At 40.3% G+C, this 12,496-nt stretch overlaps 1 protein-coding gene across 1 annotated transcript in view; it reads right to left on the bottom strand.

Moving 5' to 3' along the window:
* Window positions 1-12,069, bottom strand: part of CRACR2A (calcium release activated channel regulator 2A) — a 135,139-nt gene extending 123,070 nt beyond the window's left edge. Inside the window, exon 1 of the mRNA XM_036760685.1 lies at window positions 11,872-12,069. Within this exon, the coding sequence (XP_036616580.1) occupies window positions 11,872-12,069 (198 nt within the window). The remainder of the gene's footprint in view (window positions 1-11,871) is intronic.
* Window positions 12,070-12,496: the final 427 nt, after the last annotated feature.

Here is a 12,496-nt window from a genome sequence, read left to right as displayed (position 1 = left end):
GCAGTATGCTTTAAAGATTTCTATTTTTGCATTATCTGAGATAATGATTGATACCCTTGCTATTTTGAGTTTGCCTGAAGCATGACAATTTCTGTTCTAGCCACAGATTTTAATTCTGTGTGAATCTTCGTTTCAAGTTTTTTTCTTATAAATAACACATTCGTGATTTCTGATTTCGAATCCGTCCTGCTATCCTCTTCTATTTTATAGGTGACTTCATCCCATTTGTGCTTGTGGTTATAATTGTTAATTTGTATTTCTTTCCATCCTATTCTTTTATAATTTCTCTCTTCTTTGCCCCCCACCCCCTAGCTCCCTCTTTCTAAATGTGAATGTTCTGTAACAGATGTAATGTGGTCAGCACTTGTGATCTATAATTGAGGCCATTTGCTTCCATACCACTGCCTCTCCTCTTTTTTGCCCAGATTCAGATTGTGGGATCTTACCTTTCCTTTCTTTCTATTTAATCACCCTTTCACAGTCTACCCTACAGAGACAAAAGGTGTTTTCCTTGTGAGTACCTACTCAGCTCTCCCTTCCCTCTTAAACACTTATCTCCCCTTTCCCTGTCTCCACCTACTTTGAGTTTAATATATTTTTACATATTGTATATGTGTGTGTGTTTCAGATAAGAAGGTTCAAGTGATGTCTATTCCCTTAACCCCTTCCTCCAAGTTTCTATATTCTTCTTCTCTCAGACTCTAGTTAAAATAATAACTTCTGTCCCTTCACCCTCATTTTCTCCCTGATGTATTTCTTTTTCTCTTCTTTCTCTTTTTATTCTTAAAGTCATAGAAAGAGAAAAAAAAATCACCCCTCCTAAGACTTTCTTCTCGTCCCTCTATTACTCCCCTAAAGAAATTAGGGTTCTGAAGAGACATTTGTCTCTTCTCCCCCTACTAAAATGTAAGTGATTGACCATTGTTTAACCCCCTCCAGTTGCTTGTGTATTTACCTACCTGGGTTTCTTTCAACTTCTATATTTGTGTTTCAAAGTTTCTACTCAAGTCGGGCCTTTTCATCATCCTGTAAGGCATCTATTCCATTAAAGTCTCTTTTTAACCTAAAGGATTATATTTAGTCTTGAAGGACTAGTTATTTTTTTTTTTTGGCAAGGCTCTGTCTTTTGCCTTCTCAGTCTTTTGGTCATTTGCAATATTTTTTTGAGCTGGAATCTCTGGATTTGGGTCATGTTATTCCTGGGAGATTTCATTTTGGTTTATCTTTCATGAGAAAACCAGTATATTCTTTCTATTTATTACTGTTGCTGTCTATCCATATGAGTCTCTCTATCTGTCTCTGTGTGTCTCTTTCTCTCAACTGGGTCTCCTTAGCAGTCACTCATAGGCCAGATCAGCATGAGAACTTTGACCTGCTCTGTTTCTTACCTGACCTGGTTTGCTCTTCCTTAGGCAACTTGGTACTCCCCCCCCCCACCCCTACCCCACCCCAACTCCCTAGGGACTCAATATAATGTTACCATACTTGGTATGGACACTTGATTGATTTTAGCCCATTGTATCACAGAATTACTGAACCCAAGTAATCTACCAGCCTCAGCCTCCCCAGAAGTAGTGATTAAAGGCATATTGTCTTTAATAGATCTAGGTGGTTTCGTTTATGATTTTTAAAAATATGGTACCTAGGTTTTTTGTTCAATCATGGGAGGAGTCTGATAAGTCTTAAATTGTCTCTTTTTTATCTGTTTTCAAAGGTTTTTTTATACCATATATCTTATATTTTCTATTTTTTCAGTCTTTTATTTTATGCTAATATTTCTTATTATCTCATGTGGTCATTGAGTTGTTTGCTCCATTCTCATATTCATGGACCTGCTATTTTCTTAAGATAGTCTCCCTTTTTACTGCCTATTCTAAGCTATCTGTTCTCCCTACAATTCTTTCTTCCAGAGTTCTTGTTTCACTTATAATTTAATTTCTAATTTTTTGCTTTAATTCTTCACAGGTAGTCTTGTAGTCCTTGTGATAAAGCTTTTTTTTTTCCTCTGACGCTTTGCTTGTAACTTTTGTGTAGTTAGTGTCTTCTTCTTAGGTATACTTCTTGGGTGTCTGTTGATCCATATTTCCATATTTCCACTTTCAGTGTCCTATTTATTCCTATCTCCTGCTCAGTTCCTGATTTGGGATTTTGTGCCAAGAATAGACTCAATTCCTTACTTTTTAGGTGACACAGTCATGCACTGTTTGGTCCTTACCTTGATTACCTGGGCTTCTACCACTGATTTCTACTTGTCCCAGTATATCTCTTCTCAGAGTAGCAGAAGGTTTTAGGCTCCCCTGGATCATTTGGGTTCGGAGTGCTGTGGTCTTCAAAATCCTCTGAAGTCTCAGATCAAATTGTTGCAGACTTCCAGCTCCCTGGACTGTCCCTGGCAGAGCACTATAATCTCTGGCGCTGGTGACTTAGTCAGAATAATCAGAGCACTGCTGGTCTCTGACTCTCCTACAGCTTCCTTCTCCAAGCACTGAGATCTCTCTCTTCCCCATTAAAAGTGCTGCAGGCTTCAGGGCCCTCTGAAGTACTCTAGGTCAGAGTGCTTCAAATTCTTGGATCCCTTGGGACATGGATATGAGAGTTTTGCCTGCCTCCATCCCATGTCATGGTCAGAGTGCACAGAGCGCCCAGAGACTTCCTCATCAACTCATACTAGGCTTCCTATCCTCCTTCCCAGTACAGGATGCTGTGGGTTTCAGATGCCTCTGCATCTTCTGTGGTCCGAGTACTGGCAGACTCCTAGCTTGTTTATCTGAGTTCATTCTGGCTTCCCTGGTAGAGCAGTCCCCAGTCTTCTGGCTTTCTTTTTGTCTAGTTTTGGGCTGGAGTAAGGCATTTACTGCAGCTTGTCTTTGGATTTATTGATCATTATTCAATTTGATGCTATTTTAAATCCTTTTCTGGAGTGCCTGTGGATATGCCTGGCTCCTCTCTGACTTTCTGCACTGCCATCTTAACTGGAAGCCTTCATAGTCCTTTTAAAAGAAGAAAGATTCTCACCTTCCGGGGAAATTTTTTATATCCTTATGCCTGGGGAAATAAAGGGACTTATGGGATATCCTCTCTGAGGACTCTCTAAATGGAGCTCCTATTAGCTAAAAAGGGTTGGTCATACACTGGCAGCTAGATGGCACAGTGGATGGAGCATTGGGCCTGAAGTCAGGAAGACCTAAGTTCAAACCCAGTCTCATCCACTTTCTATCTCTACTACCCTGGATAAGTCACATAACCTCTATCAGCCTTAGTTTTCTCATCTGTAACATGGGAATAATAATAGCACCTATCTCTCAGGGTTCTTGTGAGGATCAAATGAGATGATAATTGTAAAGCACTCAGCACGACTGGCACATAGTAGGTGCTATAAATGTGGCACATACTAGGTGCTATAAATGTTAACTATTATATGTACCAGAGCCATTCTATTTGCGAGTCATTCTCAGTAAGTAACATTAATGCGCAATTTCTTGCAATCAAGACTACATCCATACAAGACTTCTGTTTATTGCATCCTGGTCCATCATGGTAAAAACTCTTGAGGATGCTGTCTGCCTTATCCCAAAGTCACCTTACAACTGACTGATATTTCAATTCAACAAACATTTATTAAGCACCTACTGTGTATAGAACACTTTCCTAGGCTCTAGTAATAATAGAAAGTTTAGATGCCTTTGCTCATGAAACCTACCACATAGCAGGAATATAAAATACACAGACAAGTAATTATAATAATGCTATTACATAGTACAATGTAAAAACCCTATAGAGTTACAAAAGAAAGTGATATATGAGGTTTTAAAGGAAAGGTCATTACCAACCCAGAAGCACCAGAGAAAGCTTATTTGATATCTGAATTGGGCTTCAAAGGAACGGAGAACATCCTAAGTACAAGGAATGGCATGAGTAATAGCACAGAGGCAAGAAAACATAAAATATGTTTTGAGGGACAGAGAGGAGTCCAGTTTGATTGTGGTCTAGATTCCATGGAAGCCTTCAGCTCTATCCTTGGGTCCATACCCAGTTCCCACTCATTGTTACTTTGTTGTCTGATGGGATGTGACATACTGGGGAGACCAGAGTCCCACACTTCTGATTCCCCATGTGCCCAAGAGTAAGCTCCAAACAAACTCTGCCAAAGGAAGATCTCTCTCCAAAACCCAATCTGTATAGGTCCTGCCAGAGCCAGGAGACAGACTGATTTGCCTCTTGGCAGATTTACTGGTACTAGAGATGCTGGTGTACTAGTATAGCTGGCCCTCATCTTGCCAATAATTAAGCTCTGTCCATAGAAACTGTCCTTAGTTTTTTGCTTGGTAGTATAGTTTTTTGATCATGAGAGTCTTACTCCATACTCAGACCTTAAATGAATTAGAGGGAACATGGCTTGTGTGTTTTGTCTCCCTAGCAAGGGATGTCAAAAGAACACCCTAGTCCACCTCTTCTCTCCAAGGATCAGAAAAACCTCATAATGCCCTAATTCTCCCACAAAACAAAAACCTCACAATTATGTAGAGTGCTTAGATTTCTAGTGCAATGTTCTCACAACCCATGAGGTTAATAGTACAAGCTTATTATAATATCTATTTTACAATTAAGGAGAGTCTCAGAAAAGTTAAAAGGGAATTCTTCCTGGTCATATGGCTAGGAAGGGTCAGAGCTAAACGATGCTTTCAATTGATTTCTTCTCTGTCCATCTTCCCAAGCAGCCCGAAGACACTGAGTTTGCTCCCTTTCCTGCTCTTCTTTATAACTGTATTTGTTTTTTCCCAATAAAATGAAAGACTCCTATCAGTCTCTCTCCTGTCAGTCTGTAGGCTAATCTAGGCGTGAGAGTAAAGGGATGGGAGGAAAATCAATAATGCAGCAAAGGCAAAGGAAGAGGCTACTGCTGGTATCCACATGGTAGCTGGGCAGAGTCAGGATCATGGCCACAAGGAGCTGAGAGTTATTTTTACCACAAATTACAATACACAAAAGTCTTCGGTAGAAATTTGAAAGTTGACTGCCTATTTTCTTGAGAAGTGACTCATGTTTCTTCACATTAGGACATCTTTCACAGTCCATAATTATAGCCTACATGGAGCTAATAGATACATAAAGACTTCAGAAGTTAATAAGAGGGAGATAGGAAATAGACCTGTGATTTCATTGATATACAGAAAGTAAGAAAATTCCCACCAGGAATGCAGGTCAGACTTAGAGTATTCTAGAGCCCTAACGGATTAAGAAACCTACCAGGATCCATAGAGCTAGTATAGGTCAGAGGCCAGGATCTGAACCCATCTTCCTGATTTTAACACCAGTTCTCAAGTCACTATGCCATACAGTTCACGTTTATATAGTGTTTTAAGGTATTGCCACTAGGGGGCAGAGTGGATACAGAACCTGGCCCGAGTCTCTATGACCTGAATTCAGACCTAGCCTCAGACACTCATTGTGTGACCTGGGGCAAGTCACTTAACCCTGTTTACCCCAGTCTCCTCATCTGTCAAATGAGCTGGAGAAGAAAATGGCAAGCCATTTCAGTATCTTTGTCAAGGAAACCCCAAATAAGGTCACGAAGATTTGGACATGATGGAACAACAAGGTTTTCAAAGCATTTTAACCCAGCACAATCCTGTGAGTTAGGCTACTAGAAGTAAAACCATAGCAGCCACCCCTTATGTGAGTTATCGGCTTTTTGGGTTCCCCATCACAGCCAATTTTGCCTCCCACCTAAGATCCGTACCTGGCTGGAGGTGGGGGAACAAAGTGGGAAGAGCGAAGAAGTGTCTGAACCTTACTCTCTTCGATTGTGTCTGACCAAATCCTAAAGTCAAATGCAAATGCTTTTTGTTTTAAACTTATCCCTCGGTTAGCATCTCTTTTCATTTTTTTTTTAGTTTTTCAAGTAATAAGTACTTTTAAAATGAATCTGTCCCACTCACTACCTCAAACTATTAAGCAAAATATGAATAAATAAACAAATCCCTTAATACATATCTCCATAGTCTGGAAAAAAATAAATTTTCACACAAGCCATGTTCAAGAATTTTTATCACTTTCTGCATTTTGGCTTAGCACTGCATTGATCAGACCTCTAAGATCTTTCTGGTTTTTTTCTCTCTACAATGTTTCTGTCATTGTACGAATTGTTTGCCTGGTTCTGCTCACTCCACTCTGCTTCAGTTCATAAAGATCTTCCCAGTTATGTCTGAAACTGTTCACTTCGTCATTTCTTATGGCATAAAAATATTCCATTACATTCATATACCACAATCTATTTAGCCATTCCTCAATAGGACACTCACTTAAGTTTCCCATTTGGAGCTACCTGGCTAGCAATCTCCAAGCCTCATGTCTTCTCCATTAGTGCGGCTGATTAATAGTTGATTATATTATTAAAAAAAAACACCTCCACAAATCTGTTAAGTTAAGAAGTTAAGAGTTAAGGAGCAGGAACTGAGGTTTGTCAAAGATTCCCCAAAATGCTTCTGTTAATAGCTTCTGGTGCCTAATCTAACACTTGGCTCCATCATTTCAGCCATGTCTGACTCTTTGTGACCCCATTTGGGATTTTCTCAGCAAAGATACTGGAGTGGTTTGCTGTTTCCTTCTCCAGCTCATTTTACAGATGAGGAAACTGAGGCAAACAGAGTTAAGTGATTTGCTCAGAGTTACATGGCTAGTAAGGGTCTGAGGCTGGATTTGAATTCAGGTCTTCCTAACTCCAGGTCTGGTACTGTATCAGTTATGCCATATAGCTGCCCTGTTTTTACAAAGTAGAAATAGATTACAAATCATTACTTGTTAGACATAACTGATCTGAGGATCTTCATGAAAAATGGGGGATCATCTCCAAGCCGTATTTTCTCTTTTAGCAAAAGGGTGGGCTATTGGACAAAAATAGAAGTGGAAGCCTTTGAAGGATGATCCCCTAGGCCAGGGCTGTCCAAAACAAGGGCCCACCTGTGTCCACCACAAGCACAAAAATCCACACAAATGCTTTAGTTAAAGCATTTATGTCAGTTTCCACGCCCATAGTAAACATAGGCAGGCCAAATGTGAGCCACACTTTGGACAGCCCTGCCCTAAGACGGGCAAGATGCTGACTTTCATCCAAAGTGCCAGAACCAACTCGGAATCCCCAGCCTCACCTCTAAGCAAACATCATATTTAAGGGTAATACAGATATTGAACCATTTCATCGTCCAGCTTCTGTATCTTGTGAAAAAATAACTATTTTTCAAACAATTTGTCAGCTGTGTGTTGTACACACCTGCCTCTCAAGTACAGATAGAGTATCACTCCAGAATATGCTTTTTTATGGTATTAAAGATGAAGTAGGAACTGGGAAATTTTTTTTTCTAGGATTGTGTTAGAGGTTCCATTGTCTCTATGAATTTCTGGGTGAAATTATGATTGTAGTACAAGGAATTTAGGTAAGATGATAAGAAAAATGCTTTAATAATAGCATTTTCATATACACATACGTTTACATATAAACATATGTTTATATATCTATAAATATTTCTATATAAACACATTTATATATCTATAAATACATATTTATATATTTAAGTTTTGCAAAGCACTTTACAAATATGTTCTCATTTCAATCTTACAACCACCTTGGGAGGCGGGTGATATTATCCCCATTTTATAGGTGAGAAAACTGGGACAGGCAGAGAGGGATTAAATGACATACTCGAGGTATGTGGAATGGCTATGACTTCAGAAAATTAAGGAGAAGTTAAGCAGTATTTTTTCTGTTGGAATATAGTGCAAGGCAGTCATGATGTTGAAGCAGGGGAATAGACAACATGATTGCAGAAGATTCCTTCCAGGCTGCTTGGTGGTAAGATCATAGGATAAGAGATTCAAAGCTAGATCTTAAAGGTGAATGCCCTCACTTTACAGATGAGAAAACTGAGAGCCCAAGAGATGAAAAGAAGCAGCACAGGATCGGACTTCCAAATAGATACCGATGTAGGATTTAGAGCCACAAGGGAGCCTAGAGCCTATCCTGTTCCCTTCCTTTTTCAGATGACAAAGCTGAGGCCCAGGAAGGCAAAATAAACTGCCTAAGGACAATCTGACACAAGAATCACCTAACTCCAAAACTGGAGGGCTCACCAGTGGTTCTCAAATATTTATATATAAACATAAGTTTATGTATCTATAAATATTTATATATAAACATATTTACATATCTATAAATACATATTCACATATTTAAGTTTTGCAAAGCACTCTACGAATATTTTCTCATTTGAGTCTTACTACACAGGATCCCTTTACTCTTTTTTTTTTTGAGGCAATCAGGGTTAAGTGACTTGCCCAGGGTCACATAGCTAGTAAGTATCTAAGGGCAGATTTGAACTCAAGACCTCCTGACTTCAAGTAACGGTGCTCTATCTGTTGTGCTTTGGGGTCCCTGAAAAGACAGGTACAGGGTGAAGGTCTGCCTTGAAAGAATTCAACCACTCAAGCCTTCTTTCAGTCCAAGTAGTGAGTTTATTAAGACATTGGTTGGGGTAGGCAAGATTCCTAGTGAATCTGTGCAATTTAATGGGGGCAAGATGGACACTTTTATACAGAAAGACTGTGGGAAGATCTGGCTGTGATCTAAGACCTGCAAGTAGCCTGGGGTACTCTGGAGGTAACAGAGAATGAAGGGCTGGGCTAGGTCAGGACCACAATGAAAGGACAGTTGGAAGGATTATAGTGGGATGAGCCCAATGCCTCAGGTGAACACCAGGGAGCTGGGTTCAGGGGCTGGGTTCCTGAAATTTGTGGTAAAGGTTGAGGACTGAGGGTCTTTTCTTTTGGGGGGGGGTCCAGACCCTATACACTATCATATCCACTGTGCCAGCCAACTGCCCTAATCCCTTTACTCTTAAAATTACTAAGGACTCCTCAAAGAGTTTTTATGTGAGTTCTATCTATTAATATTTGCTGTACTATAAATAAAAACATATTAGTATTATCATGAAAATAGTTTTGACCTCACAGATGCCCTGAAAGGGTCTCAGGGACTCCCAAACACCTCCAGACCACACTTTGAGAAGTGCTGGCCTAGACGATGCTGCCTCTCCTGTTTGCTCATTGAAATTTCCTAAGGCTTCACGAAGAGCATTATGTTCTCACCACCATCATCCTAATATAGACTCACCATTACCATCTATTTCTGTAATACCCTCCTAATATGTCTTCCTACCAATACTTTCTCCCCATTTCCAATCTATCCTTCATGCACATAATAATCTTCCTTATGTGAGGGTACGGTTGTATCATTCTTCTGCTCATTGGCTTCCAATTGTAAAATTCAACCATTTTATCTCGATACCCAAGGTTCTCAATCAGATGTTACTCTACTCTACTTTTCCAGTTTCATCTCATATTATTCCCAACCACATACTTTGTGTTCCAGTCTGAATGGATCATTCTGTCCCCAAGCGTGCTCTGGGCTTTCCCAACTTTGCACCCTTGGTCATGCTGTCCCTTATACCTAGAATTTCTTCTATCTCCCTCTAGGCCTTCTGAATTCCTATCCATCCTTTAAAGCCCAATTCTGACCAGGAATTCCAGCCAGGAATCAATCTGCAGGGCTGATTATGACCATCTCCATCAGACCAGACAGATCCTGTTGTTTTCCGTTAGCTGGTTTTAGGTTGCTGGGTGGTGCAGTGGATAAATTTTTGGAGCTGGAGTCAGCAAGCCCTTCATTCAAAAACTGCTTCAGACACTAATTAGTTTTGTGATCCTGGGTAAGTCACTTACTCTCTCACTGTCATCTGTAAAAGGGGGAGGGGAAAGGGGGTGGTAATAAGAGCATCTACATCACCTAGTTGTTGTAAGGATCAAATGAAATAACATGTAAAGTGCTTTACAAACCTTAACTTGCTTATGTAAGTGCTAGTTATTGCTATTACCTCAATAATTATCTGTGTATTTCATTCACCTCTTCTAGACCGCAAAACCCCTGAAGGCAAGGAGTATGTCTTATCTCAATTCTGTATCTGCTCCAGATCCAAGTGTGTCTTAATAAACATTGGTTACACAACTAACTGTGGAAAAACTAAGCTACTCTAATCATTCCAGTGATCCAAGACAATTCCAAAGGCCTCATGATGAAAAACGCTATCCACCTGAGAGAGAACTGAGAAACTCTGAGTGCAAATTGAAGCATATTTTCTTTCACTTTGTCTTGTTCTCCACCCCGCCCCCGCCACACACATACATAATATGGCTAATGTGGAAATGTTTTGAGTGACTTCATATGTATAATGGGTATTTCTCGTATTTCTTGTATTTTTTGTTAATTGTATTTCGTGCATTAATTGGCCAATTGTATTAACTGTATTTCTTGACGTTTCAAATGGGGAGGGGGCACAGGGAGGGAGGGAATTTGGAACTGAAAATGCTAAACCTTTAATGTTTTAATATAATAAAATGTACAAAAGTTAAAAATAAAATAAATACTGATTAAATTGAATGAACTGAATTACTTCAGAGCTCTTGAGATATCTTCATAAACTCAAAAACAGGGGCAGATATCATTTTTAGTTTATACCCAAGATTTTGCTGAAAAAAATGGTAAGCTAACTCATTCTTTCCTTTCTCTCTTCTCCAAAGTCATGAGCTAGCTGAAGGAGCAAGGTACCAGGAGAGAGAGGAAGAAGGTGGTATGTGTCAAGCAAGCCAAACCACCATCAATCACCACTTCAGTTGCCACCTCCCCTCAGACTGAGATGGAGAAAGACCCTGAGCCCAAGAGTCCTGGGAATAGCTGTGGTCACTAGACTACCAGCCCACTCGCAGCCTAGAACCCAAAGCCATGATTAAGGAGAACAGTCCCTGAGGAGAATGGACCCACCCTCCCTCCCACCACCAATACTAGGAACTAACCAAATGCCATCGATGAGAAGGTGAGTCCAAGAGCCTTGGGAACAGCAGCAATGTCCTCCCTCCCCCCAGCTACTGAGGAAAAATAAAGTTCTCATTACCAAAGTCCTTGGCATTGTCAAATGGTTTAACATCAGAAATGGATATGGTTTTATTGGTGGGAATAACAATAAAGAAGATGGATTACCATCTGCTCTCCCACTGCACCCTAAGGATCATGGAATCTTTCCATTTGATTTGCAGCTGAAAATCCTCTCTGTGTTGTCTCCCTCTGTCCTTGAGAGCAGGGGCTCACTGCTTTGTTTTCCTACATGTGTTCCCAGTACTTAACACAGTGCTTAGCATGAAGTAAATTCTCAATAGACACTTTTTCATTCATTCATTCATATGGGGCAGACTAAACTTTACTCAGCTGTCCTGACTCCCATTATAGTTCCCTAATTATCAGTATAGGCTGCTTCCAGACAACCTCTAGATCCCCTTTGGCTCCAAATCTGTGATTCCATGATCCTCTAGATTCTAGAGTCTAGATAATGCTCATTTGGGGATATTGGGGGAAGAGAATAGAAAGAAGGAACACTTTTTTTTCTTCTGGGTAAATACTAATAATTCACATTTCTATAGTGCTTTAAGGCTTACAAAGAACTTTTCTCACAAAAACTCTATAGGGTAGGCAGTGCAAATACTGTTATCCGCATCTTACAGATGAGGAAAGCTGAGAATCAGAAGGCAAGTGAATTAATTACAATCACATAGCTGTAACAGTCAGAATTGAAGGTATGTTTTCTGATACCTCTATGCACATGTGTGTGTTTCTCACTATGCTCTGTGAGCAGTTTCTTTTCTATAGGAAGATGTCACTAATGATGATAGGGATGGAGAAGGCTGCCTCATAATATGATCAGTCTAACCCAAATCTCCATGACACCAGGCTAGCTCTTCCCGACTGGCCTCAGAAGCAGATCCTCTTACCTGCATGTCCCTCCTGGCGATGAAGCCTTTGCCCTCTGTGTCACAGGTCTGGAAGAACTCCTGAGCTTTCTTCAACATGTCCAGCTGGCCTGGGTCTTGTCCTCTTGTCCCACTCCACTGTGCATCCTTCTGGAACTTGGGATTGGCCTCATTCCCCTTAAGCACAGGTCTGGCCTTCCCAGATTCAGGAGCAGCCATCTTGTCAGTTCACCATTCAAGGTGCAGCTCTGCTCCTGGACCTGAATGGGAAAAGACGAGAAACAGTGAGCTGGGAGGCAATGGGGTGGGGTGGAGAGGAAGACACAGGGGAGACAGGTAGGGAAGACTGAAAGGGGATGCGAATGAAGAGCAGAACCACTCACCAATGTTCCCCCAATATCTCTTAGCAGCTACATATTTAGTTATCTATTGAAGCCCAGGAAAGGCAGAAGAAAAAAGACTTAAGAATCTTTACCATGATGTCTTATTAGACTAGAGTGCCCAGTCAAAGAAGGCAGGAAGGAAAAGAAAAATAATTAAAAACTATTTCAAATTGGAAAGTAGGTGAAACCAAAAGAATGAAAAAGTGGAAGACAATGTGAAATATCTCATTGGAAAAACCACTAACCTGGAAAATAGATCCAGG

Source organism: Trichosurus vulpecula, chromosome 5 (genome assembly GCF_011100635.1).
Source record: "Trichosurus vulpecula isolate mTriVul1 chromosome 5, mTriVul1.pri, whole genome shotgun sequence".
Classification (NCBI taxonomy): domain Eukaryota; kingdom Metazoa; phylum Chordata; class Mammalia; order Diprotodontia; family Phalangeridae; genus Trichosurus; species Trichosurus vulpecula.
This window is presented reverse-complemented; position numbering and strand designations above follow the sequence as displayed.